Genomic DNA, 25,552 nt, shown 5'->3' on the forward strand with positions numbered 1-25,552 from the left:
GGCAGCCGAGACGTGAAGCAGAGTGTGATATGATGCAACGTGATGATATGATACATGAAAAAAAAGTGTGACGTGAGCTGTAACATGTTAGGACGGTCGATTCTCGTCTCTGATTGGCTGACAGGTGTCTGAATCAGGCAGAAGGCAAGTTTGGTAAAATAAACTTAACTCAAGGTTCACTTTCAAGCTTTTTTCCAGAGCTTTTAACGGCTGAAGGATGGAGGATGGAGTTTGTTCAGTTGTCATGGAGACAGAAACACACACACACACACAGCCTGCAGTTTCTTAACCTGCAGGCAGACATTGTTTAATCTTGTTATTGATCGCTGTGTGTTTGTGCACCAACATGTGATCAGCCTGCTAAAGGACACAAACACACACACACACCGAGCGATAGATAGATAGATAGATAGATAGATAGATAGATAGATAGATAGATAGATAGATAGATAAATAGATGGATGGATAGATGGATGGATGGATAGATAGATAGATAGATAGATAGATAGATAGATAGATAGATAGATAGATAGATAGATAGATAGATAGATAGATAGATGGATAGATAGATAGATGGATGGATGGATAGATAGATAGATAGATAGATAGATAGATAGATAGATAGATAGATAGATAGAGAGAGAGATATATATATATATAGAGAGAGAGAGAGGGAGGGAGGGAGGGACAGACGGACGGACAGACAGACAGACAGACAGACAGACAGACAGACGGAGGGAGGGACAGACAGACAGACAGACAGACAGACAGATAGATAGATAGATAGATAGATAGATAGATAGATAGATAGATAAGAGAAGAACAGAGACAAGACAAAAACCAAAGATGAATGACAGAATGAGAGAATGAAAGAAAGAAAGAGAGAAAGACAGGCAGACAAACAGAATGAAAGAACAGATAGAAAGAACAGAAAAAAGAAAGAAAGACAGAAAGAGCAAAAGACAGACAGAAAGAAAGAATAAACGACAGACAGACAGAGAAAGAAAAAGAAAGAATAAAAGCAAAAGAAAGAGAAAGAATGACAAACAGAAAGAAAAAGAGAAAAAAAAAGAGAAAGAATGAAAAAAACAAACAAGCAAATGAGAATAAAAGCATCGAGTGATGTGATTGTTCTGAAAACAGTTTATTGAGAAACTGCATTGATTCAGTCAGTCAACACTGTGTTCTACTGCACCATCAATAATACACACACTGACTCTCACTTCACCACACACACACACACACACACACACACACACACACACACACACACACACACACACAGCAGCTCCAACAAAAACACTGGAGAAAGATGATTAATTTCCCGACGGCCGTGATCGAGGAGTCTTGTGCTGCTGTTACGATCCAGTGGAGCAGCTCAGTGGGCAGAAACTAATGAATCACATTTACTGTTGTGTACAATAACAGATACTGTATATAATAGCCACACTTTGACTTTAAAACACTTTAAAGAACAGTGAAAACTTTGGTGGCTCGTCACAAAGGTAGAGAGCCGAAGTCGTGACATCACTTCCTGTCCAGCCTCTGTTCCACCAGCTTCTCTGTAACTCTTCATCATCCTTCATCAGTCTTTATGAAAAAATGAAGTGTGTTCCTGGAGTTTACATCCATATTCTCAGATAAATTAGCTCCACTGTCATAAGTTGAAACCTTTGTGACATTAATAAAGTGGAACAACAATTAATTTGTGAACATTTTAGCACTTAAATTAACCAGCATGTGTACTTATGTCATATTTGTCCATATACACAAAATTCAACAGCACTCTTTACTGATGTCATTTTTTAAAGGAGACATCCTGCTTTTTTCTTTCTTTTTTTTTTTTTTGATTTTCTGTTATTTATATCCTGATGTTAAACAAAGTCCAAGTTCCAAAACTTGAGGTGAACAAATGTAGAAATGCTGCCTGAAAGTCAAAAGTCAGGGCTTCAACCTGCTCTAATCTAATGACGTCATATATGATAATATATCGGTCAGAAGGACCAAACCACTACTTTCACTTTAATAATTAACTACATTTTGCTGCTAATACTTATGTACTTTTACTTAAGTAGGATTTTTCATGCTGGACTTTTACTTGAATTGGAGTATTTTTACATTACTTGTATTGGTACTTTTACTAAAGAGTCTCTCTCATCATATCTGCGTTAAATCTGAATTTCCCCTCAGACTTTACTGCCGATCCTGATCACACAGCTCTGTGAAACACATTTACAAGATACACGACAATTTTTTTTTTTTTTTCAGGAAAATGTATTTTTGTTTTCTTTGCAAGTATTAGAGACAGCAGTAGCCTAATTAAGTCTTTCTCCCTTCCTGAAGCTTTTTGACTGATGTATCTGATCTGAGCATGAAATAAGTTTAACTTTGACCTGCAGTGTATTTCATACACAAACTATTTCTCCTAGTTTCCAGTCTTCATGCTAGCTGGCCCTGGTGGAAGCTTCATATTAGCGTAAAAACATGAGAGTGGAAAGACTCAAAATGTTGAACTGTTCCTTTAAGGACAGAATTGGGTTTAGATTAAGATTATGTCACCGAGGTTCCTCACAAACTCACACACACAGTGAAAGTCCTGCAGGGGCCGATAGAGAAGGCTGATCTTTCATTAGTGGGGCAACACGCCTGATTACACTTCTCATGGCCACACACACACACACACAGCTGGCCTAATCAATGATTAGTAATTGGACCTGCAGGGAGAGTGAGCAGGAGGGTCCTGTGATGTATAGTGAAACAAGTGTGAGTTTGTGTGTGTGTGTGTATAAAGGACACAATGAGGGAGGAAGAATGGATCACTGGTGTGAAATGAGACAAATGAGCATATCGGTGAGCTTTGTGCATGTGTGTGTGTGTGTGTGTGTGTGTTCAGTCATGTGTGCAACCGGTCTTCCATGTATTTGAGTGTAGTCATTGTTCTATATATATGTTGTGTGTGTGTGTGTGTGTGTGTGTTGTTCCTGCTGCATCCAAACATCAAAGAGTTTTTGTCACTTTAGAGTCCATCAGCAGACAGTCGGCCGTCGTTGCTCCGAGTGTCGACGACTGTCACCTGTAGTTTGTCTACTTTGTCCAGGTGGCAGATTCAGCATGTCGAATCAGTAAGAGGAAGCGCTCTGATCAGTCCCTCCAGGACTTTGTTTTTTGTTTTTTTTTGTGATTATTGTGGCCAAACATGCTTGATTTTGCAGCATTTTTTCTCAAAAATTGCACTTGCAACGTTTTATGTGCTCTTTTTGCAGTAAAATTAGTGGACTTTGGGAAAGATTTCAAACAAAGGAAAATAGTACAATTTTTTTTTTTAAAGTACTACCAATAAAGAGTCATATGTAATCACTTCTTTCAATAAAAAGCATACTGCATATCACAGAAACAACTATATTTCACACCATGGGCTCAAACTTATATAAAAAAGAAAATGCTGTACTTTAGTTCCATTAACGTTCACCTCAACATCAGCACCGAATAAAATCAGTCAATAATGCCATTAAAATAATCCCACTAACATAAAAATATAGTCAAACACGAGCATTAATGCAGCCGCTTCAGTCACAGTGAATTGCTTACATTGTTTATTCATTGCAGACAGTTTCTTCTTTCTTTCTTTGTGGTAGAAAAGTGACTGTTGTTTGTGGTCTACCACGATGTTACAAGGAGTACAAAACGTTACTTGTTGCAATCGGAAAATTGCAATTTCCTGGTGAGACTGTCTGATTGGCTGTTCAGCTTCGTCAATCAGTGCATTTTTTCTTTATTTCCGAAATGCCACTTACTGACAAGTGCAAAGAAAGCAGAACATCACAGTCCCAGATGGTTGGGTAGTTTTGTTTTTTTTTAATAAGGAACACAGACTCCTGACTGAGACAATATGGGTGCTCTTGGCAAGATTTTAGATTGGAGCCCCAAAATAATGATAATGGTACAATGTCTGGTCCTGGAGCTTCAAATATGAACTCACATTAAAATAAAGTGTAACAATGATACCTCAAGTCCAGATAAAGTCCTTCCAGTCCTCCAGACAAAAAGGCAAGTGGGGGTCAAAGCACCATATAATGTGTTTGATGGCCTGACCTGAGTTAGCAAATGAAGTTTGGTGACTGTCAGGCAAAAACTGACTGACCAGTGAGGCTTTGAAAATCAAAGCAGATGAAAGCAAAAGAAGAGTGAACAGGTGTGTATTTCCAAAAGCTAATACATCGCAATAGCAGCAAATGTCAAAAAAAATTGGCAAATGTTTATATTCAAGTAACAAGGAATTATGACTCTTGTCTGTTGGGAGCAAAGGATGAAGTCAGGTGACATTTATTATTATTGAGGCGTACGGACGGTTCAGCAAAACGCCAGACTTTTACCTCAGGAGACCACTGTTCACTTCCTGTTTCCTACTGTAAGTCAACATTGGTTTCTTTTAACCAAAACTGTGATGTTTCTCTAACCAGGTTGTTTTTGTACCTAAACTATAACCACGTCAGATTGGGAAACAAGTTTAAGTGAACAGTGATGTGTACATTTTTTGAAGGAACCATTTCGGTGTTCAGGTGACCACCAGGTTGAGTCTTAACTGTATGTTCAAGAGCAACTTTTAGCAGCTAACATGAGGCATTTAACCTTGTTGTGTCTGGACTCTGATAAATTCAGACGACGTAATATCAACCCAATAATGATCCGACTTGACAACGAGTGTTAGGGATGACTGATGTTGGGTTTATTCTGTTGTGTATCATAGTAGAAGACAGCTGCAGCAACATCTGGGTTAGGACTAGCATGAACGAATGAAAGAAAAGTTTCAGAATGTCAGTAAAATGAAAAATAAATGAATTTCAACATTTAACTTTCAGTAGCATTCCAGACAGTCAGACTGTGTAAAAAACACTAAATCTACAGTACATATCATATCTAATCAATGATCAGAGCTGTAGAAAACTGTCATTATTTAACGAGTTTCAACATGTGTGTACATGCTCTTCTTTGATTTAATCATTTTCTTGTTCTCCAGTAATGCTGCCACCATGCAGAGGAGGGAAAAGGCCTTTCATATGAATTAATTACTATAAATGATTTGTATGGTTTCAAATGCAAAGTTAAGAAATATAAGTTTCAGTTTTCACTGCTCAGTAAAAGTGATAATACTCTGCATATAAATGGAAATTTTAGAAAAAAATTTCAAAAACATGAAATATTGGTTGATGGATTTTCAAGCAGACATTTTCCCTCAAAAAATGGTGAAAAAAAAATGCTTTTTTTAAGCATTTATCAGCTCAGTGGTCCATGATGCAAGATGCTGAAATAAATATGAAACATTAAAAATTACACACAGACACCAACGCAGTCAGAGATATAATTATTGACATCTGACCTGCCAGACATCAATAACACTGAAAATCTTTCATTTCAAGGTTTTATCTTCTTACTGAAGAGTTTTATTTGAAACTCAACAACAATGTTTACTTTCCATTTTTATGTCCGCGATGATTCGCTCTCCTCTGTGACATGATTTTTCAACAGCAAAGCTCATCAGTCTGACTCTTTCTGTCTGCTGCATTTTAAATCTTTCATACTGGAGCAACAACCAGAGTTCTTGATAAGGAAACATTTTGGATTCTGTCAGGGCTGCTTTTTGTCTCCTCTGCATGTAATTAGCTTTGACTTGTATTATTGATTACATGTGCTAATGTCTCTAGTCCACCTCTGTTGTCATCAGACAAAAATTACTGATAAATCATTGAAAACCTACAAAGGAAGGATACGATATGTTTTCTCTAAGGCAGAAGAATATTGAATTGTGTAAATGAGCTACAACATCATACGCAGCTTACCTAGAATAGATTTTAGCATCTTATATTGTTTTGGTGTTACCTGAAACAGCAGCAGCAAAGATTTCAAGAAAATCCTAAATGTAGTTGTAGAGGAGAATTCTGATCTGTATACATAGATTTTTACAGCAACTAGTTTACTGCAGTGTATGTTAATGTGTTCAAAGTTTTCCTGCTATAACTTGAATTCTCCCAATAACCCCCTGATGGAAAAGTATAATATAAAAGAGTGTTTGTTCTTATGTGTTCTGCATTGTTCTTCCCAGATCTCTCATATCAATCAATAAAACAGTGTGGGTACTATGATGTCTCCCTTGGATTTTCCTCTTGCGGTTTCAAGGTAGTGCTTGTTTTTTCTTTGTCTGTTTAGCCTTGGGGGGGCTATCACTGCTCAGGCTCACTCTCTGGTTCTTCTGTCTCTAGAAGAGTCTGTCCATTGATTGTAGACTCCCTATAAGATGGCCCTGACCCCTTATTCAAAGGCACCTCCCCTCAGTGGCAATCATGCAACAGTCAGCATCTGCCAGCATACATCCATATGGAGGCAAAACATGGAACATACTGGTGAATAATAATAATAATAAATTAATATATAATGTGTTAAATGCTATTTTTTCCCCCTTTAAATCAAATAAAGGATGTGTAATGTTATGAATCATGGGTGGTAATTAAATGCAACACATTTGCAGTAAGTACACAAATTATTTATTGTAATTTTCACTAAATTAGCTCAGTATCACATTAAGGCATTTTCAGACTCTTGTAAAGGAACTGTAGGTTATCAATGTTCATTCTAAGGTTTCAGTTTGTGGTGACACTCACGATATGAAACCATATCTAGGTCTTCAGTTTTCAGTACAGTCACAATGAGGTCGTTTACCTGCTTTCAGCGTTCCTTGTATGGTGTTATCAAACCGGTCGTATATAAATACAACTCAATGAAAATGACCAGAAGTAAGATTTAAAGTGTTTTAAATGTATTACAATAAGTGATAAGATGCTAAGAATTTGAATTTGAACAATGTGTTAGTTTAGTTACAGAGCCTGTCCAGTGTGACCCAGAGAGTCTGGTATGTTGAGTAAAGACAGAGACAGTTACTCTCAGTGCAGGTCACTGAGGTTTGGACTGACGGGGACTTTTAACCTTGTTTCAATGTGGGGAAAAAACATCCAAATTATATAATAGTATCACTTACTATATGTATGATGTGTACATATACATTGAATTGTTTCAACACTTCACTGAGTCTTAATGACATAAAAATCCAACATGCACAGTACAGTAGAAAGTATCACTGGAAACTGTGACCTTCCACTATGAATTTAAACTATGTTTGATCACACAACAGAGTCTGTAAAAAAAAAAAAAAGGAAGATGATTATGAATTGATTTATATGACAAACTGGTTTAAAGTTCTATGTAAATGTGTTAGGCCAGTTGTATTATACTAGCCCCCTCTTGTTGATCCTCTGTAGGGCAGTAGAGATGAGAAAGAATTTATTAGAAAATGAGGTAAATGGACTGTACTTGTATAGCACCTTTCTAGTCCTCTGACCACTCAAAGCATTTTTACACTACAAATCACATTCACTCATTCACACACTGAATGGGTACAGGGGCTACCATGCAAGGTCCCAACCTGCCCATCAGAGGAAACTAACCATTCACACACTGATGGCACAGCCATCAGGCACAATTTTGGGGTTAAGTATCTTGCCCAAGAACACTTTGACATGTGGACCGTAGAGGAGCCAGGAATTGAACCACCGATCTTCAGATTAGTGGACGACCCACTCGACCTCGTGAGCCACAGCTGCTCCACAAGGTGGTGTTCAGGATGTTATTCAGGCCTGAAATGATTGATTTACAAGCAAACCGATACAGTTTGCAGTAACTGTTCAAACTCCTTCAGAAAAATAAAATGTTGCTTATTACACAGTGATGCATTTAAACACCTTCAGTAAACTACTGAAACACTAAACAACTCAGTGTAACAACATTTTGCAAATTGTTGATTTTAAAGATGCCAAAGTTTCTACTTTCAACCTGATATTTTATCAAGATATAACCCTCATTCATTACTTCATTAAACAATTCATAAGGGATTTTTTGTAGTAATGTCAACTTTACTGTGCTATTGTGCAGTAAAAACAGAAAAGCTGTTATGCATATGAGCATGCAGAGTAGAAACTAAGTTGTTTATTTAAAAGGACAGGTTCACAAATGTTCAAAACTGTCTTAAAACAACAATCAGGAGCCCAAATGAACACTGAAACAGATTTTTCTGGTTATAATCATTCCTCCTGTTGATACTGGCCATTAAAAGATCTCTTCATAATGCACTGCTTCTGTGCAAAAATGTATTTAAAAGTTTATCTAAGCTAATGTGATGCTTCAGCCGTCCAAATGTCAAATCAAGTAGATATCTTTCAACATTACAGTCTTGTTGGTGACACCTCTGCGTTGTCATTGTCTCTCAGCCACTCATGTATGAATATAAAGGCCTGGGCCCTGTTCTTTCTATGTTCGGTCCCACTCTTTGGGGAAACAGGGAAACACTGTCTGAGGAAACACAAAGAGGGAATTTGATGCTAAAAAGACTGTAAATGTGTCAGATATCCACTTGATATGACTAACTCAGACTGCTGAAGCATCATATAAGCTTCACATCAACTTTTAAATGACTGTGTGGATACACTGTGGATTTTGGCCTCCATCACTTGAATTGAAAGCACATTTGAAGGATCTTTTAGCAGCCAGTATGAACAGGAGGAATGATTACAGCGAGGAGAGAAAAATTGTAAAACCTCTATCCTTTAAGGGAAGCATCGGTATGTTCAGCAGTTTCAAGAGATGAACTAATTTATTCAGTGTTCAGTTCAGTCAAATTGTGTTGTAGTTAAGTAGAGTGATGTGCCAACTCACCTCCATGATCACATCTACTGGAGGAGAGAGCCCAGCAGGAGCCAGACGAGCACCAACACCAACAAGGTAAAACACTTGGCTTTTGCTGTCTGGGATGTTCTTGTTGTTCTTCTTCTTCTTCTTCTTGGAGCTGAGAAGAGGGAGTGTCATTTTCATGTTGCACCAAGGTTTCTCCTAGGCCGGGTCATAACAATATATTTTTAAATTCTTCTACTTCTCCCAGTTTAAAGGCCCCTAATGATAGACCCACAGAGATGTTTTTGCCTATTTTGCTTGATTAGACCTCTACTCAGGAGTGTGTGGGCCTGTATAGACTGTCTTTGATTGACATCTCCCCCAAAGAAGTAAAACACATTTCCAATCCACTGGACAAGCTGAGACATTTCTTTAGTTTTAATGGTGCAACCTGATTTAGTAAATCACTAGTTTGAAATTAGTAGTTACTAAAAACTTTAGAAAATGACTTAACACACAAACTTATTGGATTTATGAACAGCTGGTGCAACACAGTCCTGGACCGTAAATTTTACATGATTTACATTAAAAAGGCTAAAACATGCTAAACCACCAGCATGGAAATGGATGACGGCTGCAAACTCGTCTCTTTGTTGCCTCGCTGACTCATTGGATGAAAGAGGTGATAAAGTGAGAGTTTGATCTGCGGCCTGTGTCCGTCCGCTGGCTGCAACAAGCCGTTTCATTGGGTTTAATAAAGCGGAGCGTGTTAACAACTGAAGCCTGACCTTTCCTAACCACTAACTAGTCCGGTTACTTTTTATTTCCTCAGCAGAAGACTGCTTAAAATCTGCGTTGTCATTGTTTCTCAGCCACTCATATATGAATATAGAGGCCTGGGCCCTGTTCTTTCTATGTTCGGTAACTGTTTGTTTGATTTAATTGATGATGATTTGAGACAACCCAGGATTTGTTGTTTGGGAGACTGTGAGGAAAAACTAAATATATTCAACTAAAGGTTATCATTTAAACACTGAAATGTATGAAAATATGTTCACATTGTATAGTTGGATTGAAACAATTAATTTTAGTTATATTTGAGTCCATTTGTAGGTAAATTATGTAAGATTGATTACTTAACAGTTCATCATTTTCATACATTTCATCAGCTTTAAATGAACTACTGCCCAGCTTTGTGTAACCGTGTTATATCAGACTATCCATAATTTGCAGTCCATGACTTGTAAATACCGTTCATGTCATCCAAGTTTTTTTCTGAAAGCTCTGTTAAATTCAGCCGAAGTGGCAGAAAATCACGTAACCCAAAGTCCGACATTCAAGGTAATGAAACTTAAATTTATTGGATGTAGTGTTGATTAGTCAGTTCACAGTGTTTTAAACCCTCACTGAAAACATACAACCATCTTGAGTTGAGTAGTGATAACATGGGAATCCTTCCTTCCCGTCTCTACCATCCATCTCGTATGACGTGAACGCAGCAATGGTGCCAACCAAATCATGAGTAAAATCAAATAACTGGCACTGAGCCAATCACACGAGTGCTAATCATGTTTCCACTCAGTTAACTTCATCCAAGATGAACAAATCAAACCTCTAATGGAGCAGTTACGTTTGAACATTCCTCATAAACAAACCTGTCAATCATCTTGAGATGGGTAGCAGGTGGTGGGCGGGGCTACACCAGATCACAGTGTACCTTTAATAACTCTGAATATATAAGTATAAAGTTGACAAATGTATGTAATCATGTGGTAAAGCAGTTACAAGTGCCGCATTCAACATCTAACAAAAAAGCAGACGTGATGCAACAAAACTATGAGAGCATGTTGATGTTAAGCAAGTACAATGTTCACCAGCTTAGTTTAGAGTGTTAGCATGTTGCTAATTAGCACAAAACACAAGGTACAGCTGAGGCTGATCGGAATGTCTTTAGTTCGCAGGTATTTGGAAATAAATCAAAGTATTGGACAAAATAACATTTTGACCTGATGATGGTGCTCAATGAAAATTTAAAGGATCCCCAAAGTGATTATAACTCATCCTGAGGGAGGCTTGAATGTCTGAACCAAGTTGTTGATTCACTCACAACCACAGACCAATCTCACCAGTCAGGAGATCATTAACGTCAGATTCATCCTCTGGGAAACATGAATGTTCTGTTCAAAATTTCACTGCATTTCATCTAATAGTTGTTGAGATATTTCAGACTGGACCAAAGTGTAGGACTGACTAACCACACACCAACTGTAGAACCAAGCCACTTAAATCTGTGATCGGTGGCTCCTGATATAGAACAAACACAAGATCAAAAACCGACAAAACTATGATCTGCTCTGAAAGATGGTCAGCAGTAACGTAAAATGAGCTGAAATTACAACAACACTCATCTCAGGCCTCTAAAAACTGATCTGCAACTTGATGAAGTTTGCATAAGAACTCCAACAAACTTGTGACTTTTAAAACTCTGAGGAACAGAAGGTCCCATGTGGCCAGAAGACTAAACAGTTGTGTAGGTGTCATCTGTATGGGCCTGTCATGGCGGCGTGAGGGGTTTGATCTGCGGCCCGTGTCCGTCCGCTGGCTGCAATGAGCCGTTTCATTGGGTTTAATAAAGCGGAGCGTGCCAACAACTGTCATCTGAGCCGTGAAGCCAAACCTCCCCACGTGCTCCAGATTGGAGAATAAAAAGAAACGAACCCGCAGCCTCGGACAGCGAGGGTCCTCCTGGCCATAAGGAGTCTATTATGTTTCTGTGTGTCACGCAGCCATCTTTATGCCAGTTTGGTGCCACGCTGTGGCGTTTGTAAAGGCCGTGCCTGGCAGAGTGCTGGCACACGGCGACCAGGACACGCTGCTAAATCCCATTAGAGTCCGTCCAAAGGATACGAGACTGCCAGTTACTGTCAGTCATCATCGGGCTTTAACCTCAGGGAGCCGCAACGCTTTTAATTAACCTTAAAAACAAGAATCCCACTGATGAGATGATGAGCTTTAATGTATGAGACAAATGTCACAACAAAAATCTGTAGAGGACACAGAGAAAGTGTTACATCTGCAAAATGTTGTTGAAAGACATCTATTACCGGATGAAACTTTGATTTATTTAAGTGGCACTTTTCCAAACTACATTAAAAAGTGCTTTAGATGACAAAAAAAAAAGATATGAGATCCAACAGAGCGGGATTATAAGTGAAGGTTTAAAGAAAGCAGAGCTCCTGCCAAGATTTTAGAAATATTAAAGTCACACTAGAAGTTCCTCCTCATGCAGAATTATTCATATTAGTTGGATTTTTTTTGTGTGTGTGTGTACTTTTTATGCCTTTATTAAATAGCAACAGTAGAGAGACGGACAGGAAATGAAGGAGAGAGAGAGAGATGCAACAATAGTCTTAACCCCTATAAGTCACAAGGCTCTTTGTTCATAATTTATTTATTACATTAATTGTTAAAATTGTACTTTCTGTAAATGTTTCAAAACACGAAGGTCTCAATGTTGACTCCAAACTTTCTCCACATTGCCGGGAACACAAGTGTATGAAGGAGAGAAATGCTGAAGCCTTGAACTACATAAAAAATAAATCAAAATATATGTACAAGCTGTCAAAACAAATCTCCCTCAGGTCAGTAAAGATTATATCTTATCTTAAAAATATATAAAAACAACGCTGAGGACGCTGCGGCCCTGAAGGAAAGGTAACTAAGGAAACGAAGGTTAAAAATAAAAAATGCCCTTTAAAAAAGTAATTTAAAAGATGCAGATTCAAAATGAATTTTAAATTAAAGTTATACTACTACTAATTAAGTTATACTACAGACAAGTCTATAGAAGAACCACAGAAGTAATCTAAATCATAATAAGGTGAATTTAACTTAATATTTAGCACCGATGGACATCTCCATAAAGAGTAAGAACAATTAAATAAGTGCTGTATAACACACACACACACACACACAAACACACTTAAGTCTTCTAACTTTTCTATTTCTTAGCTTTTTTGGGGAGCTGAAGTCAATTTTAACATATTTTTGTTTACTTTTGCTGAATATTACAATGATCAGTTTTTTTCTTAAGGAAGTCTCAGATACAAGTCCACAGCACCAATATAAAGTGTAATTAGTTGTTTCTTTACAAATCTTTTTGCAGCACTTCTGTAGTTTTGTCAAAAATGAAACGAGGTTCATCATGCAAATGAACTTATCGAGTAAAGACTTTTGATCATAGTGTGTTTGGTGACTCTGTTAAAACTTTGCAGAGGTTATACTGATCTCTCCTCTGAATGTATGCATGCACCACACCACTGATCTCATCCTTCCTTCCCTGCTCGGCCGCGCTGCTCTTCTGCTTGGCCGCCTCCGTGCGTCAGGCCCACAGCAGCTCACTGAGACGCTTCTAATCCTCTTTTGATGAACTTGGTTAATAGACCTCCTGCAGTGGACTCTGGCTCTGTTCATTAGGCAGCACACGACCCTCTCCACGCCCCCGGAGCACGCACTGCGCGTGCCCGCGGCTGCCCTGTCCATAAATTCACCCATCAAAGTGGAGAAAGTTTAACGTGTGTTACTTTGTTGAAGTTCTCAGTGAAGTGGTCGCTTCTGGTCTTTGGCACAAGTTTGTTCAGAGTGAAGAAGAGGAGCGATGCCGCCGCGTAAAAGCCTCTTTGCGCCTTTCATCTCAGTGGACCCGGAGGGAGGAGTGGCCCCGGCGCCTTTCCACACCGACATCCACGCTCTGCTGCAGCGGAGCCGCGCGCAGGAGCGACCGAAGACAGAGCGCACCAGAGGCGTCTGCGACCACCGAGACCCTCCGTGCGCCATAGTGGAGCTCCGGCTGGGCCCCGCAGGCGGCGCGCTGCACTACCTCCAGCCGGACAAGTGCGCTCTGGAGCGGGCGCAGAGACGGAGGAGACTCGCAGCCAACGCCCGGGAGAGGAGGAGGATGCTGGGGCTCAACGTCGCCTTCGACCGACTCCGGAGCGTCATCCCAAACCTGGAGAGCGACAAGAAGCTCTCCAAATCCGAGACTCTCCAAATGGCGCAGATTTACATCGCCACCCTCAGCGAGCTGCTCCAAGAGGGCGCCTCGGTGCCGGCCCGCGCACCGCGGCCCCCGGGGGCCGCTCCGCCCTCACAGGGGCCCGCACTGCTGGCAGGGGAGCCACCGGGACCAGATAGGGACTTTCACACCGGGAAAAGCGGCGGAGGCCCGGTGCGCACAGAGGAGGAGCAGAGGAGATATGATGAGGACATGTGGGAGAGAACGAACGGGACCAAGTGACTTTTAAACATTGAATGCATTTTAAAAATTAGACTTTTTCTACTTTCCTACATCACTGTTTGTATTAATTAGACTCATTTTGTCCTGCTGTCAGAAAAAAACATTAAGCTCCAAGATTCATCAGGTCATGTTTGTTTTTAATGAAAATGTGTTTGTGTTTAATTTACTGCTAAAATATAATGTAGCCTTTGTGTCTAAAACTGTATTTGTACATACATCCAGTAAAAATATATATTTTTTGCCAAAAGCCTGTTTTTCTGATGTTTTCATCAAGACCAAGAAGGTTTTTCTTTTAAAAAGCAACACACACACACACATCATCTCTTCCAATAATATGGATTCTTTATGAAATTAAACAAAACAGAAGCACAAAGAGAAAGACAGAAGGTACTGAAAGTAGCAATTTTTATTATTTTAAAATTATGTACAGGTAACCAAAGACATCAGTCTGCAAATTGGTACAAAGATCAAGTTTTCCTGCAGTTGGCTTGTTAAGAAGCTCTCTGTCCGTCTGTCCAAAACAACAACACGACCGGGAGAAAAGGCTTTAGAAAATGAAAAATAGAGTCAGATTCAGAAAAGTAGAGTCTACAGGTCTAAATTTAAATTTAACCCCCCCACCTCCACCCCCCATCCCTCTCACCCCACCCACAATCCCTCCCAACCCTAAATTACCCATCAGCCTCTCCTCCTACATGAGGAAATCAATGTATGTACAAGAACTATGTACAAAAAAAAGCTCTTCCATTTATTCTTCCAGACGTCTGTGAATAAAGCTCTTGTAAACGTTTTTTTGTTTTTTTTTTAAGGAGTGTGAGGGTAAAACTGTGTGTGAATGAGAGACTGTGTGTGTGTGTTAATGATCACAGAGGAACAGACAAGCACAAAACAACGGAATGAACATGCTTGATGAAACGTGCTTCCAACTTTTAACTGCAGATGAAACTGTCCGAAAGAAATGAAATTTTTAAAAAAAAAAAGAAAGAAACTGAATTAAATCTTAATTTTCCCCCCCGAGTCTAAACAGCGAATTCGTCCCACCGTGGATTATCTCAGAAAACACAAACTAAACATCTACAGACATTCTGCAGGAACAAAGACACACAAACATTTGTTTTCTTTTCCGCCTTGATGACAAAACACTTTGGAGAAGTTAAAGAACGGAAACATTTTGAAAAAAAAAAGGTGATTTTGGCTCAGACGAAGGTGTCAAATGATCATTAAAAAAAAAAAAAAAAAAAAGAGTAACACTCTCTTTGGGAAAAGCATCAAAACCTTATCCTACATTATCCTATTTTAAACTTAAGCGTCGAGGATTATTTTAAAAGTAACATCTCATTTTAAACATCCTTCCTCCGTGTTTCACCCCGACAGCTCGTCTCCAACGTGCCGAATTAAAAGGTAAACGCAGAAAAAAAAGCAGCCTTTACAAATGTCTTATAAGTTCTAACTAATGGCTTTAATAATGTTATTAGCTCACTAATGCTTTATTAATTAGTTACGAGCCATTAAATCCCTCCATGAACATATGAAGTTCAGTTTACAGGAGTGATATTTATGTCTGTGGAATAAAAAGTCGCCCTGATGATGTCATAGTGATGATGTCATAGTGATGTCATGAAGGTTATCTCAGTTTGAGCTTGAAGCGTAAAAAAAACGTTAAACGGAAAGAAAGTCTGAGTTACAAACTGGAGGTTTGAAATAAAGGAGCATTTAGGAAAAACCGTCCAGCTGCATTATGGGAAATGTAGGATCCAGTGTTTCTGGAGTTTGATCCATATTATAAAAACTAAAAAAGTCAGAACATCTCGGTCTCCGCTGCACAGATTTTAGTTAAATCTAACTTTAACCAGACTTATGAGACTCTCAAACTACTGCTGGAGCAACACTTTAACTTTAACTTTGACTTTTAAGCTAAAACCACTTAAGCTTTGGGGAAAAGTCTGGACTGCCTACAGGAGGTTTCTTTACAAGACATTTTTATCTTATGAACATTTACAACTACAGACTCGGGTTATTATATAAAAAACCCTTTTTAATAACCTTTATAATAACATTTATAAGCATGTCAGAGAGTATAAGTGTCATGCTGGAGGCAGATAGATTTTACACAACGTGGCAGCACATATTTTCTTACTCATGTTTACAACTGACCTACAAAGTGTTAATAAATGATTGACTAATATTAATAAAGCCATTAGTTACAACTTCTAAGTCCTTTATAAAGGGAGGTATCGCAAAAGGAACAAAAAACGGAAAAAAAAGGAGAAATCTCCTCAGATCTTTTTGACAAACTGTTGCTGATTCATGTAATGTTTCCTCTCTTCCAGATATTTGATATCCGAAAATAATTTAGAGATGTAAACATCCGCAAAAGAAAAGAGAAGCTTTTAAATTTCCTCTTTTAGTCGTCACAATCATCACAAGAAATCCAGCAGAAAGGAGGAAACGCACCAATTTCTACAATTTACAAATTTCCAGCACCTACTCTCTTCTCTCGGTGCTGCTGAAATGCATTCTGGGAACAACAACGCAGGCCAATGGAGACGTAAAAATACAGCAGAAAAACTCTTTCCTGTGATATTTGAAACAACAGATGTTGCAAAAGGATTCGAGGAGGATTTTTTTTCATAAAGTTGAGACGAGTTCGACAAAAACAACCGAAAAAGGGAGAAAAAACTATGGAGTGAAACTTTTAAACGTGTTTCCGCCGGTGGTTTAGTTCAAACTGAATGAAAGCAGCTCGTCTTCACCTCTCAGACCGGGGCGTCTCAGCTGCTTTTGTGCTGTAATTGAAGGTTCTTTTTTCCCGAGCGGGGAGCACACACACACACGCCGCCGTAATTGAAAGAAGCTGAAGGAGGACAGGTTCTGGTCCCACCGAGACACAAAGAGCTTTGATGTCGAGCGACAGGACAATCGATTCTCTCAAAGGGGAGAAAGTTTCTACTTTTTCCTTCTCAAAGTTCCAGAGAGCTTTAACAAACTCGAGGGTCGTTTTCATTTTAGCCCTCAGACGTGTTGTTGACGAGCGGCGGCGCGAGAGGAACGACCGATTTAAAATCAGCCGGTGTGCTGCAGAGGAGCTCTTATTTATAAAGTGTGTATATATATATATATATATATATACATAGATGAAAAACAGACCTCATGCAAACACTTACAACCATTCAGGGTCTCAACTCCTGCCACGTCTGTGGTCTTGAGAGTGGAAAAAAAAAAAAAAAAAAAGGATCAATACTTTTGATTTCTCCGCCGTGAACAGTCTCATTTCGACAGACAAGACACAAGAGGTCAAAGCTGCAAAAAAACAAGGAGAAGATGACGGCGACGGACGCAGCGTGAGAGAGCGGAGGTCGGCGGTTTCAAAGCGAAGACGTAAAACCAATTATCTCGGTCGGTAGTTGTTTTAGTGATCGCGGCTCTTTGATGACGGAGCCGGTGAAGACAGCCGCTCCGCTCCAATCTGTCACCGATCGATAGGAAGGCGGCGTGTTTACACAGAGGTGAGGGAGGGAGGAGGAGGGGGGGGCAGGTGAGAGAGGAGTCGAACTGAAAGGAAATTTATCAAAAGCAAAAAACGCACCCGATCGAGAACTGAGCAACTTTTATAAATAGAGGAAGGGTGAAAATAAAATACTGACTCGGTCTGTAAGTTTCATAAAAAGGTGAAATAAAATATGATCAGAGCCGGTGGGGGTTCTGATGTTTGGACGCCATCGTGTCTCGCTAAGTCAGGAGAAATTTAAAGTTCATTTTAAGTCAAATTAGGAGTCGATTTTCATTCAGTTTCCGACATAAAAAAAAAAAAAAAAAAAAAAAAAAAAAAAACCAGTGGAAAGTTCCTTTAACTGGAGGACATCCTGGTCACGACATGGAGAGGAAGATGATGATGATGATCAGGATGTGTGTGTGTGTTTCCAGCGATACACTGAGGCTGAGGTGATGATGTTTGTGAGTGTGTGTGAGAGTATGAGTGTGTCTAGCAGTGCTCCAGATAATCAATGATCCGGGAGATGGACTTCTGTCCCGCGGTGCCGACGTCACACTGCGGAGAGAGGGAGAGAGAGAGAGAGAGAGAGAGAGAGAGAGAGAGAGAGAGAGAGAGAGAGAGAGAGAGAGAGAGGGAGGGAGGGAGGGAGAGAGAGCAGAGGTCAGTCTCACACACACACACAGGGAAACACCATCTGCATGCAACAATCCTGTTCATACACACACAGATCATCTCATAGTTTAATAACTGTTAACTCATCATCTCATCAAGTTCATTCACTCATTATCACATGACATCATACATCATGATAATTAATTCTCAGATGATGTCATTAATAAAGTCATTTTGTTCAGATTTCACTGTTGATTAACTCACATTTCACTCGTTAAGGTTTTAATAAAAGGTGTAACATGACTGCAAGACGAACGCGTCATGAAATAAATTATGACCGTCGCTGGAAAAAAAAGTGTTTAAGCTCCGAAGGTGAACGTTTGGTGTCATTTTTCAAAATTCATTACAGCGTTTTCTCTCTCTTCCAGGACTTTCCATAACAAGGTTATTGGAAAACCTTGAGTGTTTTAGCTGCAAATGTAAAAAAAAAAAATTGTTTTTAAGTCATGTGTCTACTTATCTGGTTCCTTGTTTCGAGTTATTTCACAGTGTTTGATTTTGTTTGAGTATTCGGGCAGTTTTAGAGTTTTTATGACATCGCGCTACACAGAGGAGGGTTTATAAAAGACGTGTGACTCACAGTGAGGTTCATGAAGTTGAGGAACTTTTTCAGCATTTCTGTCATGATGGAGAAATCTCCTTTAGGCAGGTTCTCTCTCACAGTAGTCACATTCATCTGGTGGAGAGACATAGACACAGAGAGAGAGAGAGAGAGAGAGAGAGAGAGAGAGAGAGAGAGAGAGAGAGAGAGAGAGAGAGAGAGAGAGAGAGAGAGAGAGTCAAAACATACACCAAATCTGAAAACTGACATCAAATCAAAATGACGTCTTCTTGGTGTGTTGGTTTATCATTTATAGCTAATGTGTGAATACAGTAATACTTCACATCTATGGTTTTATATGAATGTATCAATATGTACATAATGTATATATATATATATATATATATATATATATATAAACACATTGGATATACAGTATGTGTGTGTCAGTGTGATTGGATGCTTTGATGAGATTTATGTGTCTATTTCAGCACAAAATGTAAGAATTTATGATAAAAATGCAGATGAACAACTGCTGAAAATACTGAAGTGTCATTAAACAAAAGACCACATTGTTTAGATTCTGTTCTTGACTTTCTTGTATTTAAGTAGTGAATTTCCTCAAAAGGTGGCAACTGGGAGTATAAATTTGGATTTTGGGTGTCTGAGATCTGAAGTAGTAATGATGGAAAACTGATCCAACAACCATTAATAAAAACTAAAGACATGATGGGATAAAATAACAGCTGCTGGTTGAAGCCGATCAGCACCAGCAGCTGTTGAACAGAGAAGCTGCGGATGTGAAATGACACGATGGTGTGTTCACTGACAGCTGGGAAAGAACAAACCTGAAGCTAATGAACTTAAAGTCCAGCAGAAAATACTGGACTGCAATCAATACACGCTGTAGCCGATACAGTGATGCTAATTACTTTATCTAACCTCAATCTGGTAGAGTGAGTGTGTGTGTGTGTGCACGTGTGTGTGTGTGTGTGTGTGTGTGTGTGTGTGTGTGTGTGTGCGAGACTCACCGAGCTCCCCTGACAGAGGCAGCCCAGCAGCAGTGCTGTGTAGGAGGCCACGATGCTGTCCTCCATGTGCTTCCCTGCATGCTGCAGAGCTGAGAGGAGGAAGAGGAGGAAGAGGACACATTGTCAGGTATTATTATCTACAGTAAATATAAAATCTACAGACCTCATCTCGAAGAACCAGTAGCTGTAGTCGTACCTTTGTTGAGGTCCAGCTCCTCGTCCTCCTCGTCCTTCTCCTTCTTCTTGGCGTCTTCCTGTTTGTCTGAGACGTTGTCTTTGGCGACCCACTGGATCTCCCCGCCCGTCTCCTGCCACTCTCCACTCTGGTCCAGAGCGGGCTTGGGCGCCTCCTTGATGAGGTCATCGGTCTGCGCCTCGGCGAGGACGGCGGCCCGCTCCCGCTGGAGGAACAGCTGAGGAGGACGACAGGAAGACAGTTCGTTTATGTTTAGCAGAGGCTGTGTAGCGGTTAGCTTTTACCTTGATACACAAAAACACAAAGTCAAAAATTGTCAAATTCTTCACATGATAGAAGTAAAGTTCTGTGGTAACGAGTGGAAAAATGACTGATGAACAGTATCTGAAACAGTCCCTTCACTCAGAACAATCATCTAATGATCTTAAATGGATCCAACTTTGCTACTTTCAAATCTAAATTAAAAAATATATATATATCTCTTATCCTCCTCTGCCTTTGATTCATTAATCTTCTCTTGTTACATTTGGAGCGTCTTCTTACTGCAGTGACAGTATATTTCTGGTCTATTATAGTTTTGTCTAATTGTATTTGATTTTATTCTACTTTAATTGGTTTTATGTTCCCGTTGGTTGTTTTTAGATGTTGGTTCCAACCTTTTTTGGCTTGTGACCCTTTAAAATAAAGCAAAGTTAAACGAAAGATGATTTATTTTGGTTGATTTGAATAACTGATATCCGCTTGAGGAGATGAAATACAATAATTCACAAGAAATAAAGAAAATGTGAGGAAAGCTTGGATGACCTCGTGACCTCTTACATTAATCCAGTGACCCCTTGCGGGGATCCAAACCCTCAGATTAAATCTGACAGTCACTGAACAAATACTGTTCTGTCTTCTGACTTCTTGGTGGATATTTTGGTCTCATGTGTTCAAATGTGGCTGAAAGTCTCTTCTTGAAGTCGAGACAAGATTGCGATTGCTGCCATGGCGACGATTTGTTTTTTACTAGAAATCATTTGGGTCTCTCCTCTTTTCTACAGTTCTAGTTTCTCTCTAGTTGAACTGATTCCACATTTGACCTCGCTGGAAGTCAGTCTGGATAAGAACACCAGACAAATTTAATTAGACGGATGATTCGATTTAAATGAAGCTTTAATGGCGCTCATGGGAAACTGAGCCGCCACGGCAGCGCGGAACTAAACACAGATGAGACGAAGCACGAGCGCCGAGGATAACGACCACTATTAATTTACGGTCTAGGATGTAAAAGTGATCAGCTGGAAATATTTCTCATACAGCACCTGCTGCATAAATGAATCTGATGCTGATTGTGCTTCACTAAACAGAGCGAAACGGCAGGAAAAACCCTGAACTCCACAAACTAAACTAAACTATCTGCAACTCTGAACCTTAACTATTAATAAAATAATAAAACAGGGACAGAGAAGTGATTTTGACTTCTCTATGTATGATTCTTACATTTGAGAAGCTGCAACCAGCAAATTTCTCCACATTGATCCATGTAGCACTGATAATGCAGGATGACATCATCAAAACCGTCCAATCAATGAGATACCTGTCAGTCTCAGATGTTAATCCGACCCTTTTATTGTCAAACGAACTAAATTACTCGCGGCAACAGTCTGCAGGTTTTTAATTTAAGATGAACGATACAACAGCTGGTTTACTGGTCGGTTCCTCCTCTGTGAGTTATGAACATCTGGACCGCTTCTTCCTGTAGTCTGAAAACACAAGACGCACACACACACACACACACACACGCACACATACAGCGTTGGTACAAACAAACCTGTACGAGTGCAGCGATGGCGCTCAGCGGGCCGGTGCTGGCTATGTCCTGGTGCTGAGGGTTGAGCAGGACGGTGGAGTCGCAGGGACCCTGACCTCCCTCCATCTCCATCTCCATCAGACAGTACCTGTTCCTGGCACTGTACTCCACCAGGTTGATCAACAGGCCGAGACCCTGGACGACACACACACACACACACACACACACACAGAAACAGAAACACAGAGTTAACAGAGTTATCTTGCCTGTTACTGTGTGATAAGTGTAACAGCATTTCACAGCTTCCCAGCAACCATTACAGACTAATGGTTTCCATTAACATATCCCAGCAGGAACTTCATGTCCACACATGTCATTGTTATTTCCACACTGACTACAATCAAATGACAAAAATGAAAATACATTTTGAAAAAGACGCAGCGACACTTGGAACTGTGATTGTTTGTCGTTCTGTTTGCAGAAACAAAACAAAACGATCTCGTTCCAGCTTCTTAAATGTGAATATTTTCTGATTTCTTTAGTCTTCTATGATTGTAAACTGAATATCTTTGGCTGTTTGACTGCTGGTCGGGACAAAACAAGACAAGTTATTGACATTTTTTACCATTTTCTGACATTTTAGGACTAATCAATAATAGGCAGGTGAATCAATAATGAAAATAATGGTTAGTTGCAGCCCTGTTGTTCACTCCGCAACACTGGAGTCAATATTTTTGGATTTCTGGCCCCAGCAGTGAGTGTGTGTGTGTGTGTGTGTGTGTGTGTGTGTGTGTGTGTTATACTCACCAGTACTCGGATATCGAACCTCTGCTCTTGTGGGAGATACTGAGGGACTTTGAGAACACAGTTCAGAGCCGTGACTATTAAATCCTCCTGCTCTCCCGTCTTCGTGCTGCCCCACTCTGCACACAAAAACACATCAAACACATCAAGCACAGGTCGTCTTTGTGGAACAATTCAACAATCTGCTCCGATGAAATCGACCTCCTGTGTGTTTACTAACCGTTGTCATGCGTCAGGTTGAGCAGGACTCCTATAATGGCCCTCATACAGTTCTCTACAGCTTTCCCCACCACGGCTCTGTCACCTGAGTTCACCTGCCTGCTGTAACGCTGGATCATCTCCTCGCACCTACTCAACGCCCTGAAAGGAGAGTAGAGGACAGATTTCAATACACAAAACTGTTAAAAAAATACTACCAACTACTACTAGTAGGACTAAAACCCGTCGTCTTACTGATGTGTTTCAAGTAAAGAGCTCCACACCGACAACATGATGAGAGAAACAGGAATTCTCACCAATATTTACTTCCTTTTCCTGAGAAAAACACCTGCAGAAACAAGAGTTTTAGCATGTGTGTGTTCCTTTATTATCACATGTGCTGGAACCAAGGTGCTATGTTATTTCAGCTGCTAGGGTCCCAATCAAAACAATAACAAAAGACGGAGTGTGATGACGGTGTGAAGTAGCAAGGGATCATGGGAGTTGTTGTCTTCGTTGTTAAACAACCGGCTTCTCCGGGATTGGATTACTCCAGTGTTCATCACCGGACTTCCTGGAGGGGCTGTTAGCCGAGCTGCTGCTAAAGTTTGTCCAGTTTATTTCTCTGATAACTTAAGATCCAGACGTCCAATGACTAAAATCCTTCTTCCAGCTAAAAGATATAGTTAAAAAACACCTAAATTTATCATGAAAATGTGTCTTAAAACTGAATAAAAGTCCATTTATAACAGTTTGTGTGGAACAACCACAACGCCGATGTATTATCTTGTATGTGTGTAAGTTACTCTTTGGTAGACGCCATTGTAGCGGACAAACACAGCGCCGCCGTATGCATCTTGTGTGTGTTTACTCTTTGGTAGAGGAGGTATGACGCCATCGACAGGCGACCAAATGAAACCGTTACTTTGATTAAATTACAGATTTCTCTGGGTTTGAAAACTGTTGGAAACATTTAATAATGTAAGTACACAACTCAACAACATATATAACATAGGTCTAGTTGTTTTTAGACATTATAATGTGGAATAATTACATATTATAGCTTTAAGTCTGACCCTAAAATGCTGTTATTAAGATAATGTAAATGGAAGAAACAGCTGGTGATTTAAGGATCCATGTAAACACAATCTGAAAAAAACTCCCTGAAATGGCTGCTTAGGTCAAAAATTAAAGAATAAAAATCTTTCATGATGGATGAAAGCCTTCCTGTTTCCTTTCCATCAGACCGGTGATCGAGTGTTTTAATTCACTGTCTTCACCTGCTGCTTTGATCAATTTACAGTCACTCGTTCATCACCAACACAAACAAACTGGATTCACCTCCAGATGTCTGAATGGGACTCTCCTCTTACCCCTTTTTCTACACATTAAAAAAACCAAAAAACAAAAAACAGAGCAGCATTCAAGATGTGTCTGAGAGCACAAATAAAGACACACACACAAGCACACGCAAAGAGGCCGGCTGCAGCAGCAGCAGCAGCAGCAGAAGGGGGTGAAGCAGGTCAACAGCCTGCTGTAAATAACTAGATTAAATCTAATGACAGCGGTGACTGAACACAGAGCAGAAAACAGAGAGAGAGAGAGAGAGAGAGAGAGAGAGAGAGGAAGGAAATGAAGGAAGAACAGAAAAGGGAAACAGGAGGTTCAGTGCAAAAAAATAATCAGACACCAGCTATGGAGAGTGACAGTAAGACAGGATGTGACACAGTGAGAGTTTAGGGAGGACGGAGAGGAAAACCACAGTAAATGAGTAAATTTGTGCTGTGGTTGAAAAGAGGAATAATATACATGTTATCAACAGCAGTTTGCAAGAAAGTCCATGAAGCAGTTCGTTCATGTTCTTCTTCTGGTTGGGCTAAAAACTCATTCTGCAGCTGAGAGATGTTGTATTTTCAAGCTCTGTTGTGACGACGACTAGACTTCAAGGTTCTTAATTATGTTTTCTTCACATCTCCGACCACCTACATCACCAGAAAACAAACTTATTTTTGGAAAAAAGATAGAATGTGTGCATCTCATACTATATTTTTACGTCAGGTGTCAGACAACAAATGAAATGAAGGAAAAACACTGGATTTTAGCTCCCTTTAGTCTTTTTTTGTCTGATTTAGACGCTGTGAGGTGAAAACGTTGCCTTTTTCAGTCAATAATAAGACTTTGGGAGCTACAATCCAGTGTGTGGACTTGTATAAAACTCCACTGGTTGCATATGACTCAGCTTGGAGCAAGAATCCCCACAACTATCCCCACAAAAAAACTGTCTACGTGACATAAGTGGGTTAACCAGCTAACTCTGAGCTTTCACCACGGACCGCTAACCAGGGCTGGCTTCAGCACAGACCGCATGCAACAAACTTTAAAACAGGATTTAAGTTACTATTGTGTCTGTAAAGAAAAACTTTGGTTTCTTGAGGAGAGTCAATGAGACAAAGGGAGTTTTGTGTGTGTGTGTGAGTGTGTGTGTGTGTGTGTGTGTGTGTGTGTGTGTGTGTGTGTGTGCTGGCTAACAAGGCGGTTTGGGGGTTCACTGAATTAGTCCTGCAGACAGCTGAATCCCTCAGAGGCAGAGGGGTGAGTTTGGGTTGAAACAATAAGGGCAGAATGTACGGCAACAGAGAGGAGAAAAAAAAGTGAAGTCAGGTAAAAGAGGAAAAGAGAGGAAGAGAAGAAAAACACAAGAAGACAGTAAACGGTAAAAGGAAGAAGATGAAGATGTGGAGCGTAAGAGTCCGTTCGACATGAACACACAGATTCAGTTGTGTTGGAGGTGGCGGTGCTCGCTCGCTCACCCTG

The 25,552-nt window shown here is 39.9% G+C and overlaps 2 protein-coding genes across 2 annotated transcripts in view; one reads left to right on the plus strand and one right to left on the minus strand.

The window, feature by feature from the left end:
* Positions 1 to 13,372: 13,372 nt before the first annotated feature.
* On the plus strand, positions 13,373 to 14,138 carry atoh1c (atonal bHLH transcription factor 1c). The gene has a single exon (XM_042398075.1). The coding sequence runs from the start codon at positions 13,373 to 13,375 to the stop codon at positions 14,009 to 14,011; it is 639 nt and encodes a 212-aa protein (XP_042254009.1). The 3' UTR covers positions 14,012 to 14,138.
* A 505-nt stretch (positions 14,139 to 14,643) lies between these two features.
* Positions 14,644 to 25,552, minus strand: part of waplb (WAPL cohesin release factor b) — a 37,279-nt gene continuing 26,370 nt past the window's right edge. Inside the window, exons 14-20 of the mRNA XM_042397522.1 lie at positions 22,761 to 22,900; positions 22,544 to 22,659; positions 21,758 to 21,931; positions 19,945 to 20,161; positions 19,749 to 19,837; positions 18,757 to 18,852; positions 14,644 to 18,059 (exon numbers count right to left, since the gene is read on the minus strand). Coding sequence (XP_042253456.1) covers positions 17,994 to 18,059; positions 18,757 to 18,852; positions 19,749 to 19,837; positions 19,945 to 20,161; positions 21,758 to 21,931; positions 22,544 to 22,659; positions 22,761 to 22,900 — 898 coding nt within the window. The 3' untranslated portion in view covers positions 14,644 to 17,993. The remainder of the gene's footprint in view (positions 18,060 to 18,756; positions 18,853 to 19,748; positions 19,838 to 19,944; positions 20,162 to 21,757; positions 21,932 to 22,543; positions 22,660 to 22,760; positions 22,901 to 25,552) is intronic.

The sequence above is a fragment of the Thunnus maccoyii genome, chromosome 20, assembly GCF_910596095.1.
Source record: "Thunnus maccoyii chromosome 20, fThuMac1.1, whole genome shotgun sequence".
In the NCBI taxonomy this organism is placed as follows: Eukaryota; Metazoa; Chordata; class Actinopteri; order Scombriformes; family Scombridae; genus Thunnus; species Thunnus maccoyii.